This window comes from Dasypus novemcinctus, chromosome 8 (assembly GCF_030445035.2).
Source record: "Dasypus novemcinctus isolate mDasNov1 chromosome 8, mDasNov1.1.hap2, whole genome shotgun sequence".
Taxonomy (NCBI): domain Eukaryota; kingdom Metazoa; phylum Chordata; class Mammalia; order Cingulata; family Dasypodidae; genus Dasypus; species Dasypus novemcinctus.
Genome location: NC_080680.1, coordinates 103,341,454 through 103,357,352, shown reverse-complemented (window position 1 = coordinate 103,357,352; position 15,899 = coordinate 103,341,454). Strand labels below are relative to the sequence as shown.

The window sequence follows — 15,899 nt, the reverse complement described above, 5'->3', positions numbered from 1 at the left end:
TTAACTCCAGCCAATTCATATTCCCCCAGTGGAAACCAGTTGTAAAGAGGGAATTTAATGTTTATTCTGGAAGATCTTGTGTTCTATAACTTCAATTGCTTATGTCAGTAGGTACCCAAACTGCATTTTTCAGGCTTTATCTTCCTTTTGCACTTCAGGCTGATAATCCAGTTGCCCACTTTTTATTGCCAGTTGTATATCCCTTAGAAACCTCTGACTTGCTATATTCACAACTGAACTCAACTTCCCCATACCTGCTGCTCTTCCTTTATTCCACCAAAGGAACACAGGATCCATTCAGGCACTTAAGCCTTGGTACCAACTCCAATCATATCCCTCATCATCCACTGTTCTATCATAAAGTTCTGATTATTCTAGAAACAATATTTTTCATACTCATTTCGTATTCATCCTCATGGCTACTAAATTTTAAGCTGTATTATTTGCTCCCTGGAACGCTGCTACAGCTTCCTAACTAATCTTCCCACATACAGTTCTTCCCATCCCAAGTCCAGCCCTTTCCTACATCAGCCAGTCTAAAATGCAAATACTACTAATAAAAAAAATACACAAAACTTTTATATGACCTTCCATTGCTCCTAGTAAACGTACAAATTCCTTAACATGGTCTACAAGTCCCAGTGTGGTTTAGTTCCTGTCTACTTCTTTTTGAAGGTTTGTCCCAATGCTGCTCCTATCCCACCCTGCCACTCTACTCCATTCACATTTCTTTCTCTCATCTCAGTGCCTTTTTTTGTTTTCTCAGGGTAACTTATACACATTTATTCTTTAAAAAAAATTTTTTTTCAACAATCAGTTTTACTTTTCTCACTATCTGAAACACTTTCCCTCTCCTGTCTTACTTATTTTGGGCTCTTACCTCCTCTTTCAGGTCTTCTGAGATGCCTTTCCTGACCCACCACACAGTTTGAGTCAGGTGTCCATACCATCATCTTTGCTTCTTCCTTATAGCATGCATGCATTGCATTGAAATTTCCTGGTTATGCACCTCTTTCCCAATCTAGACTGAGTTCTGTGAAGGCAGAACAATATCTGGCTTATTGCTGCATCCACAGGATCTAGTATAGTGCTTGAAACATAGTAGGCACTAAAATTGTTGCTGAATAAAACCAGGGCAGGTGGTCAGCTTAGCTCAGATGTTGAAACATAAGAACACTTTGGCTCCCATTTAGCATGGGCTGGTTATGCTACCTCCTGTTCTTCCCATAGCCTGCCTTCCTGAATCCCTAACTCTAGCTGCAAAAGAAAATGGGGTGGGGTTGAGAGGTGGGAAGAGTAGCTCCCTCATATTTACTTTTCCTTGTTGAATCTTTTCAGCTATAAAATAATTAAGCCATGTTCCCTTTTGGACTCAACCCAAACTTTGTTTTGTACAAAGTCACCTCTGGGAGAGAAAAGTCAAAATAATATCTTTAATTGTATGGTATAGGAATTATATCTCAAAAATGCTAGTACCAAGAAAAGAAAAGAAAGAGATAACCTTGGACACACAGACTCTTGAAGTGCCTCTCAACACACTTTCTTGCATGGGGAAGGCAGAGGAAGGAATGGGGTCAAGTCCTAATTCTGTTGCTTAGGACCCTTTAGCAAGTTACTACTTCTCCTTTGATTCCATTTCCACATCTATATTAACTGGTGCATTAAATTAAGGATCTTCCCAGTAGTAATTTTCAATGATTCTGGTGTCCCAGATCTTATGGACTTCTTAGGCCAAGATAATCCAAAATTAGTCTTTCAGCTCGCTGGCTACCTGTGGAATGAGAGTCAGCAGAAGTGGTGCAGACCCCAGAGACCTAAGGTGGACTCTGTAAGGTCTAGGGCTGAAATGTCTGATGAAGACCACCAGGGGCAGTTCCAACTCAGTGAATCAATGGTCAAGTCAGTCTCTAAGGTCCAGCTCAATGCCTGTACCCTGACCAGAGTCAAGGTGTTGCTAGGAAACAAGGGTCTGGAGGCAGCTGGCTTTCATGATGCAGGTTGGAGTCATGCTGGTTTGTATGCCTCTCTGCACACTCCTCCTAAGGACTTCTATAATTGTTGCAGGAGGGAGAGAAATGTGTCTCGGAAAGAACACTCTTTTTGGAGTGCTACTGTGGCTAAGTAATAGCAAAATATAAGTGGTGAGAGGACAGGTGCAAGAAAAGATGGAAGAAGAGAAGACAAAAAAAAAGATTTATCAGCTGTGTCTTCGGATTACATATCTTAATCCACACAACTCAGTTTCCTAGGCATAAACTATAGAGGGTTGTTGTGAGGATTAAATGAGCTCGTGTAGGTGAAGTGTGCAGCCTGCCTTCTGGCATATCCTGGGTTCACAGTCCATGGCATCTGTTATTATAGGGAGGCAGTAAGGCCTGGGACAGAATCTGCCTTTACTCTATAGCCATGAGTCCTTGAGCAGATGAGTTTTCTCAATGTGGAGATAAGAATCTGGATCTCAAAGGGTTGTCATGAATAAGATAGGAGATCTTGTGATTAATCTGCCCATAGTAGGAACTCACACATATGTCAGTGTTGCTTTCTCCTCTGTCACCACCCGCCCCCCAACATATACACATTCTTCTTAACCATTATAAGCTTGGTATTCAGCAGTGCAAGCATGCCCCACTCTGTGCCCCACTGCTGGGCTGTGCTTTCTGATAAATTTATTTCCTTTTCTCCATTCCCACTCCAGGTCCAGGCAGGACTCAAATTTGCAAGCAGGTAGATAAGCCAGGGGAAAACAGCCATGGCTTACTTTAGGAAGTCTGGCAGGAAGAAGGCTTGTTGTCTGCTCAGGACTAGAAAGAGCTGCATCATTATGATTTTTAATTTGCAAAACAAATACTAAGGATAATAATCATTGAAGTAATTATGTCTCATAGGAATAATAACAAATGATCATGATTATTTACTGAGCTTTTATTATATGCCAGGTGCTATGCATATTGATTCATTTAATCCTTAGAACAATACTGTGAGGCACATCGTTATATCCATTTCAATGATAAAGAAATTGAGATTCAGGGAACCAAAATGCCTTGTCCTAAGTCATACATCTGTCAAATAGGAGAACTGACTCACTCTCAACCTGATATGTATGCCCTTATTTATGGAAACTTACACCATTGATAAGGAGGAGAGGGCCACAGTGTTACATGTGTTGAGTTCCTGCTATGGGCCAACTGATCACGTGATCTCATATCAACCTTATAACTATTCCTCAGGTACCTCCCAAACTGGCCCCTTATTTTCACTTCTTTTGAAGTATTTAGAGATTCAGCCTCATGACAGTTCTTAGCTATGGGCAGAGGTAACAGCAAATTCTCTAACTACTTGGGTAACTGAGGCACAAAGCCATTTAAAACATTTAATGGCCTAACAAAGAAGCCAACAGAATTCCTTAGGAGAAGCTGAGGGAATCCAGGCACTATTGCTCTTAACTGGTCTTAAAAGAATCAGCATTCCCTAAAGGTGCCAGGCTTTCCCATACATCCAGCTTTGCATCACATGCCCCCTAAATTGGAATTCCCTTCCCCTCCTCCTCTCCAGCTGGCAAATGCCCATTCACACACACACACACACACACCCAAGGCTCTGCTGAGCTATCTTCTCAAAATCACAGCCCCTGTCCCAGGCCTAATCAGGGGTTGCAGGGGCTGAGGCATGGGATTGTTAGGATCCTTACAGGCAGTCCTCAGGAGCACCTGGGCAGCTGAGGGGGAATCCCAGCCTACCCCAGGTGGGTTAGGGCCCCATCTCTTAGCACAGCCCCTTCATCCCCTGACACACACATACAACTTACACTTTCCTCTGTCATGGCACTTATCAGAGAGATTAGAGATTGTAAATGTCTGTTCTCCTGTCTTTCCCATTTGCCTTTGAGCTCCTTGAGAGCAGGGATGGTCTCTGACTTATCTCAGCATTCTTTTGGGCCTGGCATATATTAGGGGCTCGAAATACCACTGTGGAATGATGGATGGTTGAGAGAGGAGGAAGGAAGGAAATGATAGACAGAAGGACATTTCAGAGAACTGTCTGTGAGTGAGGCCACTCTTGAGCTAGGTAGGGTAGACCTGCTGATAATGACCTGGGGAGGGCAAAACTGTGTCAACTGCATTCCCTCCAGATCATTTTGTTCTTGCTAAGCAGCTAAAGCCAGAGAGATAGCAAAGATCCCATAGTCCTCCAGGGAAATTCCACACTTTTCAGTGTAAGACAGCTGAGAAGGGTCCTATGGAACAATCCTGCTTCCTCAGTCTGTGAATGCCCCCACTGTGATGTGACGTAGGGACAGAATGAGTAGTTAGAATGGAATCAGGGTCATGGTTTACAATGTCAATCTCTTGTTGCTTCCCCTAAGAAGAGCAATGAGGACAGTATACAGTGCTTCAGGTGACAATGTGTATGTGTTCGTGCATGTCCTCTCAATTAAGTAAACAGGCAGTCTGTCAACCTGTGACTCTGCCATCTCTAAGGATAGGGGAGGAGCTTTGGCAACTAGGGGTCTTTGAATTTGCTCTGAGGTTTCAGGAGAAGGAAGACTAAAAAATGCTTCTGGCTGGTTATTAAAACTTCCTCTTCACACCTGCAGGTTCTAATTGATTGCAAAGCTGGCTTCAACTCTCCCATCTGTAGAATGGGAATAGCCAACCTAGAAAGGGAATGGGAAAAACTTTGCACATCAGTCACTATCTCCTACTCTCACACCCAGTACAGACATTGCAAAGCGATCACTGCATTCTTTCCTACGGAGCCTGATCCTGACCCAGAATCAGTATTATTCAACAGTATTCCACAGTAATTAACATTTGATCATAATTGGCACATAGGAAAAAACGATAATTTAAAAAAAAAAAAAAGTCTCAGGCCTGCCAAGATGATTGCGAAGACTGCTTCCAGCCCTAATTATTTAGGGCTTGGTTTTACCTTATAATGCCTTCCCTAAGCTAAGAGTTGGGAAGCAAGTTATAGAGGGGGGTATTACTAAGGAGTAAAGGAAGTATTTCCACCCCTGCTCCAAGCTGAGTTACAGTTTTCTTTAGTTCTTTCAACTGTGGTTAAGAGGAACAGAACAGGAGAAAAAATGGTGCCCTTGGGTTTGATGCCAGCACCTAAACAGAGCTCTCTGAGGCGGCTGTGGTATAGCCAGGCAAGCTCTGACTTTGTGACTAAAGCCACCTGGGCTCAAACCCCTGCTCGGCCAAGTTCCCTAGTGTGAACCCCAACAAGTCACCTCACCTCTCTGAGCCCCAGTTTCCTCAAGTATGACATGCAGATAGCAACATCTACCTTACAGACTTGTTGTGAGGAGTAAATTGGATGAAATAATGTACACGAAAGTGCTTCGTGAGACGCACTGCGCTGAGCGCATGCAAAGGATTATTATTCTTGATGCGCACCAATAGGAGAAAGATGAGGGTGTTCCGTTCCAGATGGACTCAATCTAAACCAGGGAACAAATGCTTTTTTTTGGTAATTTCTTCTGGTGGAAATGGCAGTCTCATGGGCCTATTTGTGTTTAATGAACCATATCCTGTATCATCTTTTCGCAAGATTCCAAGGAGAAATAAGCTGGCTCTCTCCTCTGGCATGCTGTAGACTATAGGGTCCAGATCACATTTAACCTCCTCTGGTCTCTCTTCTCTCTCCAAGAAAAAACACGACTGCAGAGCTAGAGTGATCCTACAAATTGCTGCACAGAAGCCAAGGTGTGAGAGAAGGGGAAACAGCTATTTCTGAACTCCCACCACAGTGCCCCTAGCACAGACTAGCTTAGGCCAACACCAACTCGGCTCACATCTTGGAATCTTAGTCCTCACATCTTGGGACCTTAGTCCGTGTTATCGTTAAGGAATGCGAGGCTCAGAGGTGGCTGGCTTGGGGTCACACAACTAAGAAGCAGAGGAACCAGATTTATCTGAACCCAAAGTCCATGCTGTCAGATCTTCAACCAAGTACTTCTTTATATCAGTTGTCTTTATCCCTTCTGGGGTCAGAAAACCCTTTGAGATTCAAAAAAGCTATGAAACCTTTCTCTTCACAAATAAAACACAAATGCAGAGAGACAATATTTTGCCTATAATACTAAGGCATTTATGACCATCTGAGGTTCATTCATTCTTCCATTAATTTCAATAAATATTGTTGAATGCTATATGCCAGGCACTGCCTAGCCATTATGCCACAATGTTTAGCCAAGCAGGTATGGTGCCTGCCATCACGGGGTTTATAGTCTAGTGAATGAGACAGACATAAATCAAACAGACACTAATGAATGTGAAATTACAAATTGAGGTTAGCATGGTGTAGCAAAGGCAAATCATTCTATGAGAATGTAACAAGGGATTTTAACCAAGCTTGAGGCGTTTTTGAAAGGCCTCCTGAGGCTGCGAAGTTTGAGCTAAGGTCTGAAGTGATCTAGACAAACAAGGAAGAAGGCAAGAGGCCAAGGTGCAGGGGAAATGGAAGTACGGCTAAAAGGCAGAGCGCCTGGGGGGGGATGGGGCTGACGGAGTGGGTTTGGGACAGGTCAGATCTGACAGAGCCTTAAGGTCAAGGGGAGGAATTTGGAGATTATTCTCAGGAAAATGACTTTTGAGGTTGAGGAGTGGCATGATGGGATCTTCATGTTAAACCATCCCTACGGCTTCTGTGGTCGGAGTGGAGACAGGCAGGGATGGAAAGGGGAAACCAGGCAGGGGGCCCACACTGGCATCCAGGCAAGCGGTGATGGGGGCTTGGGCTAGCGTGGCAGTTTGAGAAGGAAAGAAGTGGGCAAATCCAAAGAGATATTTGGAAATTAAAACTGATAGAACTTGAGATAGTTTGTAAAGGGCGAGACCAGGGAGAGGGCAGTATCAAGGGCAACTTCTACCTTTCATGCTCTATATCTAGACAGGAAGTTTTTCAGTGAAATGGGAAACACTAGGAAAAGACCAACTTATGTGGGGAGCAGGGGTCGGGAAGCAGGGAGGATAGTGTGGCAGCCTGGAACTAGGAATTATCAGTGCAGGGATGGTGACAAGGAGCATGTCTGAGGTTCCCCACAGAGACAGTCCAGGAAGAAGAGCAAAGAGGACAGGCCCTGAGCTTCACCAACATTTACTAGTTTGACAGAGGAGGACGAGCCTGCAAAGAAGATAAGAGAAGGAACAGCCAGAAAAGGAGGAGTAAGAGCTAGCACCACGGGAAAAAACACAGCCGACTCTGCCAGAAGCTGCAGAAAGTACAAGCAAGATGGGAATTGAAAAATGCACCCAGGTTATTGAATCACTGTGGAAGTAAAACATTATCCATGCAGGTCTCAGCTCCTGGGATAGCCCCTTTAATATCTGGTCTCTATCTTTGAAGCAAGTTCCTTCAGGAGACTGAAAGCTCTGGAGAATTCCCCAGCTCCCATCAGTCCTTTGGCCACACCTCTTCTCACCAGAGGAGGTGATATTTGACTACATCTTTCTCATCTCCTTCCTCTACCCTCAACCCGTTAGCTGCCTTTCAAATAGCCAAAATTGACTTTAAAAAGTAGTCTAGGAATATTTCAGCTGACATTCAAAAGTGCATTGTAATTCAAGTGGAAATTAAAATGGAAATTCACTCCCTTGAACAGTCTTGGGAAATTATAATAGAGAAAAAAACACCTTTTAAAGGTAGTGGCAGACATTTATCTGAGGGGTCATTTCTATAACATGGACTTTCCCAATCTAAAAAATCAGGAGTAGTGCAACCTTCAGATGGAGAACGCTCTTCCAAAGAGGTCACCAAGACTCTGATCTTGGAAAAAGTGTACTGATTGCTTACATTCACTCTTCCCTAAACTTTCTGTCTCCCCATTGCTCTTTGTGGATTTGGTATGCCTTTGTCTATCCCTCTTTGTTTTTTCTCTCTCCTCCTCCTGTCTTTCTGTCTTTCCCTCCTTTGCACACACACAGAGTGAACAATTTCTTCAAATATACACATATTCCCCTTCCATAATTACTTTCTCCATTTTAGCCCAGCTCTGCAGCTGTCCTCCATCTACTGGTTCCACCCTGCAAGTGAACTCACTGAGGCCCCTCCCCAACCTAGGCCAGTCTATCCATGCCCTTGGTCCTGGATCAACTCTGAAAAGGCATGGGAGTAAATTAGCAGCCGTATCTCCTTCTCATGCCCACCCTCACACATCTGGGAACATGGTAATCCAAGAGGATGTGGCAGACAAAATACAAATGTATCAGGAGCATAAAAGTTCCTAAGCAGAGGCAAAAGCGTTTCAAAATTCACAAAGTGCTTGGAGCTGGCCTGGGGCAGAGGTGATAAGTTAAAGGGACTTGACAGGCTCAATTGCTTCTAACCAAGCTTCCAGGGATACATCCTATTGTTGTAGATGGCTCCTAAGGCCCAGGTCTTTCTGGCTTCTACTAGGTTCCATCTAATTGTCCTGCCTAGTGCTCCAGCCCTTCCAGACTGGTGGAAAGCCTAGAACCACCCCCTAACCCCCGGTGATAGAAAACCCTGCCTCCCTGCTTAGATCTTTCCAGTCCTTCTAGAATCAGTGTCTGAAGCTGGGTCTGTTATTCTAGCATTTATTTTCCCTTTTGCAGGGAAAACAATACATGGGATATGGACCAGTACTCCCCTTTCTTCATCCAGGGCAGGCATTGCTCAGTGATCACAGCTTTTTCCCAATAATCCCAATGACCTCTTGGAATTCTCCAGTCAGTGCTCTAGATAGTCAACTACAACTGATCAGAACCGCCATATAAGATGAAAGCTATGGGCCACCTTACCGTGGCAACTATCCTCCCTATTCTTCCTCCCTCTTCCCAGCTGCCTACCAGTGGATTTAAAAAAGAGAAGTCTAGGACAAAAATAATGAAATGATGGTAATGAACAACTGGGGGACAGAGACCACATTTTATTCACAGTTGTACCCCAGCATCTGCAGAGAGGAAGCACCCAGGAAATCTTCAGTGAGCCAAATAATTACTGATTGATAAATGTGACTCTTTTTCCCCCAGTGGAACACACATTTAGAATCACTTAGGGGAATAAGAATGAAACACACCCCTTATGGGAGATACTCACACAGGCACATTCACCTCAGTTCCCTTGGCTTTCCCCTAGTTTTCAGCGGCTGTCCTAGATCCTGACAGCAGCCAGCCCCGCACCGTTAGCAAGCCTAGAGAGGCAGGAACATTTGTTTCTAATGTCTGGGTATACCAGCTCTCAAGTGCAGGCAGTGTGGGGGCAAAGGCTGGGATTCAAACACCTCTTCCTTCACTAATGAGCTGTATGACCATGGCAAGTCCATTCCCTTCTTTAGGACTCAGGTTTCCCTTCTGTAAAATGAGGGGTGAGAACTCTTGCCTTCTTTGCTTCATAGGGTCAAAGGGACGATCAAAGGACCATCTACAAATTGTAAAGGGCTACAAAAATGTCCTTTTGCTACCCATGTCTTATTTGGTCTCTCCAATCCAATCTCCTTTCCCAGCCTCAGCCATATAGTCCAGGGAAACCCAGTCACTACCTGAGGCTAAATGTAAATTTCAAAGAGCCTTGCCAGACTGGAAAGGACTTTCGCAGGGACCTGGGACATCTGCGGTTCACAGGAAGAAATGAGGGGGCTGAGGTCACACATGAATGGGGAGGGGGGGTGGGTCAGGTCTAGAATCCTCACATGAGGGCCACAATTTCTGTTTGATTTATAATGTTGTCCCTGTACCTGCTATGTGCCAGGCATTTTACCGGCATGATCTCATCTCATCCTCCCCAAAGCCACACAAGGAAATTCCAACCCTTCAATTAAGACATAAAGATACCAAGGCTTAGGAGTTACTTTGCCTAGGTTACATGCCAGGTGTAAGAAGAGGTGTTGGGACTGAAGTCCTGTCTGTCCCACTCCAACACTGTACTCTCTCTCCTCTGCCGCAAAGCCACCTGCCTCCAAAACCAGGGTCATCCTGACCTGCTATGGTGGCTTGGAACTATGTATCCCAGAAAAACACATTCTTAGACTTAATCCACTCATGTAGGTATGAACCCATTGCAAATTGGGCCTTTTGATGATGTTACTTCAGTTAAGGTGTGGCCTGACTGAATCAGGATGAGTCCTAATCTTGATTATTACTGGAGTCCTTAAGAAGCAGAATGAAATTCATGCATTATGGAGAGAAAGCCTCAGGAAGTAGCCAGAAGCTGGAAGTCGACAGGACTCAGAAGAGAAAGGAAAAGATGCTGCCATGCATTATCATGTGACAGAAAAGCTGAGGACCAAGGATCACCAGCAGCCAGTCCCAGAATGCCACAGAGAACATCGCCTGGCTGATGCCTTGATTTTGGACTTCTCCTAGTCTCAAAACTGTGAGACAATAAATTCCCATTGTTTGAGCCAGCCCTTTGCAGGTATTTGTGTTTAGCAGACAGGAAACTAAAACACCTGGTCATTGTGTAGCAGATGACAAAGGCACACAATTGTCAGCTGCAGAGAAGAAGGACACTGACTGTCTGAGTCCAAATAGTTATTTCAATTCTACAGGATAAATTCTCAGTCTCTCACCTCTCCATTCCCTAGCATCATTCCCAAATCTAAAAAAATAAAAGCAGACTGAGTGCTTGATATACAGTCTAGGTGGCCATGGCAGGTGGAGCCAAGGAAGAAGACATACACACAGAGTGATTGAATTGTCCGTAACGCATCCTGCAAGATACTGTTATGCTCTTCTTAGGAGCAAGGATGGACGGTGGGAGGAAGAAATGCCTTGGCAGACTAGAAATCCAGACAGAAAAAGTTGCCACACAAAGGTTCACCCAGCAATTCTGTGGAAAAGGGAGGTCTTAAACCAAGGGCCCCTGTTGTTGTTTCAGCCTTCTTTCTACCCCCTCCTCCCATTTACTTATAATAGATTCCAAGCATTCACTAGATAAAGAATGGGATGTTCCTGGAGTGAAACAGTCAAAGACATAGAAGCAGCCAAGGAGGGAGATGCGGGTGTGATTTGGCTTCGGTGTGGTGTCCCAGGCCCGAAATGTGGGATGAAGCAAATTAGTTCAACGTCCACAGTGAGTACAGGGTTTTTATAAACATAACCTAATTGTATTACTTCAAAGTCCTGAAGCTTATTGCCCTGCTTAATGATGTGTCACATTATTTATAGGGTAGCACAATGAGACTTCTATTGATTTAATGCACTACCTTAAAGACCATCATTGTCATAGCCATAAAAGGGAGCTATTCCTAGACAACTCATTTAGGTCCCCTGTGCCTATAAACCACCATGTGCCCCACACAGTTGCCCATGGGAAGCAGGAAGAGGTGAGACCATGACTAGGGTGCAAGGCCCCCAGGACAAAGGGGAAGGGTTTTAGAGACAGTGAAGACAGGTGGGCTGGGAGCTTCACCCAGCTGGGCATGGGCAGCAGCATGGAAAGCTCTAGATGGAGAGTGTGGGGCCTCTGCTCTGCTTGGCCTGCCAGGGGTGTATGACTGAGCAAGCCTCCTCTGCCCTTTGGGCTTCAGTCTTCTCCATTATGAAATGAGTGGTGAGCTCGACGAGAACTTTAAGGTCCCCTCTGTCTCCCACGTTCTCTGCTCTCCTGAGTTATAGTCAATTTCGTTCTTGGAGATAGGGTGGCTGGGCTTATATGAAGAAGATACCAACAAATTTCTAACATTGTTCCTTATCCTTTCCTATAACCTTTTTTAAAAATTAACTTATCATAATGGTGTCAATGACAATAGAAAGTACAGCTGGAAGAGGGAAAGAATGTGGACTTTTGCAGGCAGTCAGTCTTGGGTTCCAATCCTGGCCCTACTCTTTATAAGCTGTGTAGACATCTTTAGACACTTGGTATGTCTGAGATTCATTTTCTCACATGCAAAATGGAGGTATGACTACACGGACCTATTAAGAATGTATATAGATGTGGAGTATTTCTAACTTTCTCAAAATGCTATTACAGAAACTGCTTCCCTTCAAGATGGGAGGTGGGCAAGAATGTGCATTCCATAGGATGGGAAGACTGTGGTAGGAGGGAATGACTTTCCGAAGGTGAGTGGTGGAGACTGGTGTTCTGCGCCTGCTCTGGAAGACTGCAATTCTGGTAAAGATGAGAATTAGAGGGAAGTAAGATCTGGTGATCATCAGAGGGTTAAAGCTTCTCCATGGACAAGACCTTGAGCTGTCTGCCTAGACATGTGGAGGTACCTTCTGGGGAAACTGGGGGTCCTTCTAGGTCCTGGAGAGAAAAAGTCGTCAAGGAGACATACCTCTCTCCTCCCCCTCCCTGCTCCTCCAACAGTTGCTTCAAGGAGAAGGAGTGGGATAATAAAGACCCTTCTGTAGAAGGATGTTCTGGAATCCAGAATACCAATATGGGGCCTCAGAAAATACTTGAAGTGAAAGAATCCTGAGAAATGATCATGCATGACTCCCTCCTGCCCATAGTGAGACTGAAGCCCAGAGACAGACAGGGACTTGCCCAAGGCCACACAGCTTACATGGTGGTGGTGCCAGGATTTAGATCCGAGGGAGATCAGGTATTTCCCCAGCCTCCTTCCTGCTACACTCTGCCTGACCACCACCTCCAACCAGCTCCCCCAGGCTTACCTTTCTGATACTGGAGCCACAGCTGCTGCTGGACCTTCTTGCTGGGGAAGTGGATGATGCAGGTAAGCTCAGAGCCATAGAGGGCCTCTGCAATGTAGTGGGACCCATAGTGCTGGATGAATGAGAGCAGCTCCTCCCGACTGCTCTCCTTGGTCAGGATCTTGAGGACGTTGGTGAACCCTGGACAGGAGAGAGCAGGTGGAGGTGGTCAGACTTGGAAGGCTGGTGGCCAAGAAATTAAACAGAGGCTGGTGGCTCTTTTCAGCCTGGATTTGTTGCCTTAGGCCTCACCATCATGGCGGCCTGGTGGCTGCACTAGTCCAAGTAAGTACATCATTCCCTCACTTACATATCAAAGAACTGCTGTCTCTGTTGGACACAAAAGGCACTACAACCAACAAGGGATCAACAGAAGAGGAGGTCTACTCTGTGACCTTGACCAGGGGCCTTCAGAATCTCAATCAAGAAGCCAAAGCTAATATTTACTGACCAACTAATAAGTCTCAAATATGCTACTAAGTGTTTCAGCTCCTTGATCTCACTTCACCTTAGCCACAACACTATACCCCTGACAACAATAAACCCCATTGTGTAGATGAGCAAGTTAAAGTTCAGAGGCAGAGTGAATTGCCCTGATCCTCCAGCAAGAAGAGCAAGGATTCAAACCCACTTCTGTTCTCACTCCAAAGCCCGTGCACTTTCCACTGCACCCCAAAAACCAGAGCTTGAAGAGTCCACTGCTGGAGTCCTAGAGCACAGCCGAGTCTCTGTGCTCAGCTTATCCTCCTTTAGCAGCACAGCCCTTTCCATCTCCGAGCTTGCCTTCCTTCAACTGGCATGTTCTCTCTCCCCAGAGTGCCACAAGAGAACTCCTTGCTGCTCTAGTTTCCTCTAATCCTAAGCCAAGGAGAGCTCAAAATCCTCAGTGCCTATCACGCGGCCCGTCCCCTTTCTCCTTCCTCAAAGGTGAACATGGCCAAGCTCTTCTTCCAGGAGTCTTAAACCTTCCTGGGTTCTCCCTGCTACTGAGTAAAGCCCAAGGATCTTATCCGGGCATTCACCTCCTCCAAGGTCATATCCCATGAGCCATCAACATCTGGCTTTAGCTCCAACCAAATCAGTTTTCCACCTGGCATTTCCACCCCTTTTCTCACTAGACTCTCCTCCACCCGGAGCACACACACACACACACGCCATCCACCCGAAGAGGCATCCCACCTTCCTCCCCAATTCACGCTCATGCCTCAAGACCCCAGGAAGTCACCGCTCCCCGCAGCCTTCCACTCCACCCCGGGCGGGAGCACCTAGCTCCACACCTTCAACAGACACCCCAGTGAAGGCGGAAGCCTGGTCTCATTGGTCTCTGAATCGGCACACACGTCCTCCCTGCACCCCCGTCGCAACCAAGGGTGTGGCACAGCTCCTGGGACGTGGCAGACCCGCCACCCAACCACGATTGTTACAACAACCACCGATTCTGTGCCACATCAAAGTGAAATAAATGTAAAAGAGCAAGCTGCTCTCCAATGTTAAAAGTGAGCTCCAATTTTCCAGCAGCTGATTTACAAGGAGCATAATTATTGATTAATTAAAGCACATACACCTTTGTAGTTCTAATAGCAACCTGGCAGTCTCACTCACAAGTACAGTGTGAGGGGGTGGAGGGGAAAAGAAAAAGAGGACTCAAAGAACGGGCACTCTCCATCAACCTGTTAACTCCCGCAACTAGGTAATTAATGTGGCAGAGTTAATAATGAGATCGTTTCTATTAAGTAATAAATAACAATACAATGGCGATGTCCCTGTGGCTCTTTATCAAAGCATACAAATCCCTGCTCTACCCCCTCTTCTGCCACTTAACTAGCTGTGTGACCTTGGGCAAGTCACTTAACCTCTCTGACCCTTAGCCAAGAAAAATCAAGATAAGTAATGTCTTCTTTGCAGGGCTGCTGTAAGTCGAAGATATAAAACACTTTGAAGTACCTGACAGATGTCAGCAATAATTACTGTTTGTACTTCCCAGAGGGTGAAGTCCTCCAATTTCCAGGCTAGAAGACTTTCATTTTGCTGATGCACAAAGTGAGATTATCCAGGACAAGAACTCATGACAATTAGGGGACACTCAGACAATAAACCAGTGCCCATGTTATGAGCAAGAGCTGAGATAGAAAACATCAGACAGGCCCCATCTCTCCAGTCCTTCATTCACAATTTGCTCTTCAGTTTTCACTCACGTTATTATTCCCCCATCAAGCATAAGCACCAACAACGTGTTGCTCCTCTGTTGGTTTCTGGGGATACAGGGATGAATGAGAACTAGCCTGACCTGCAGTTCTCAGGTCAGCGGGGGAGGCAGGCAGGGTCCAGGTATGAAACAAGCACTGGTCAGTGCCCTCATAGAGGTGATCAGAGAACCAGGAATTCCTTGAGTCATTCTCCCCGAAGGGAGTGAGTAACAGGCGAGATGTCCCGGGGCATCACAGGGTGCATTCCCCTGCGAAGGAGACCCAAGAGGGAGCAGCGTGTGCAGTCACAAGAGGCATGAAAGAACAGTCGCCATGCCGGGAAGCACAAATCACCCCCATCGGATGGAGCATAGGGTCCACGTGAGTCCACGTGTACCTCCTGTGTGCACGTGAGGGGCGGGGGGCCAGGCGGGGGCGTGGAATGTATGTTGTGGAGGAGATGGGCAGAACAGAAGGCATCAGCCAGGAGAGAACAGGAGTCCCGTTAAATGCGACGTTGAATGTTGTTTCCTCCCCCTCTCCAGTTTGTCCTTCCACACGCTGATCAGACCTCGCTTCCTTGGGGACGCCTCTCCCCTCCCTCTGCCCTGCCCCCTTGCCCCACAGCTCTGTGGACGTCACAGCAGCGCATCAGTGGATAATCTGTCTCGCCTGTCCACCCATCCGCCTGCCTGCCCTGCCAGCTCCTTGTCGGCAGAGAGGGCGCTGCCTCATGCCCCCAGCATCCCCAGCCGGCCCAGGGCCTGGCCCTGGTCCTTGGGAACCTGTGCTGCATTACACCCCGTCCCCTGGCCGCCCGGGAGGGCTCCTCACCTGCTGAGAGGGTGATGGTGCTGAGCTTCACGCGGTACAGGTTGCTCCGGACCCGCCACTGCTGCACCATGGGGTAACCCATGGCCTCGTCGTACCTGATGTCTCCTGGGGGAGGGAATGAGAAGGTCACATGGTCCCAGCACTCAGAGGCCTCCCACACCCCTCCCCACAGCTCTGGGCTCTGGGTAATGGCGACCTCTTCTAGGCCAGCAGAGGCTATCCTAAGGGGGACACGGGCTCCTTGAGCCCGGGC

At 46.3% G+C, this 15,899-nt stretch overlaps 1 protein-coding gene across 3 annotated transcripts in view; it reads right to left on the bottom strand.

Annotated features, from left to right (window-relative positions):
• The window catches only part of ASTN2 (astrotactin 2), a 950,369-nt gene that overhangs the window by 251,150 nt on the left and 683,320 nt on the right, over positions 1 to 15,899 (bottom strand). For all 3 annotated transcript variants that reach the window (XM_058302487.1, XM_058302488.1, XM_058302489.1), the window contains 2 exons: positions 15,647 to 15,751; positions 12,588 to 12,767 (listed from right to left, as the gene is read on the bottom strand). In XM_058302487.1, the coding sequence (XP_058158470.1) occupies positions 12,588 to 12,767; positions 15,647 to 15,751 (285 nt within the window). The remainder of the gene's footprint in view (positions 1 to 12,587; positions 12,768 to 15,646; positions 15,752 to 15,899) is intronic.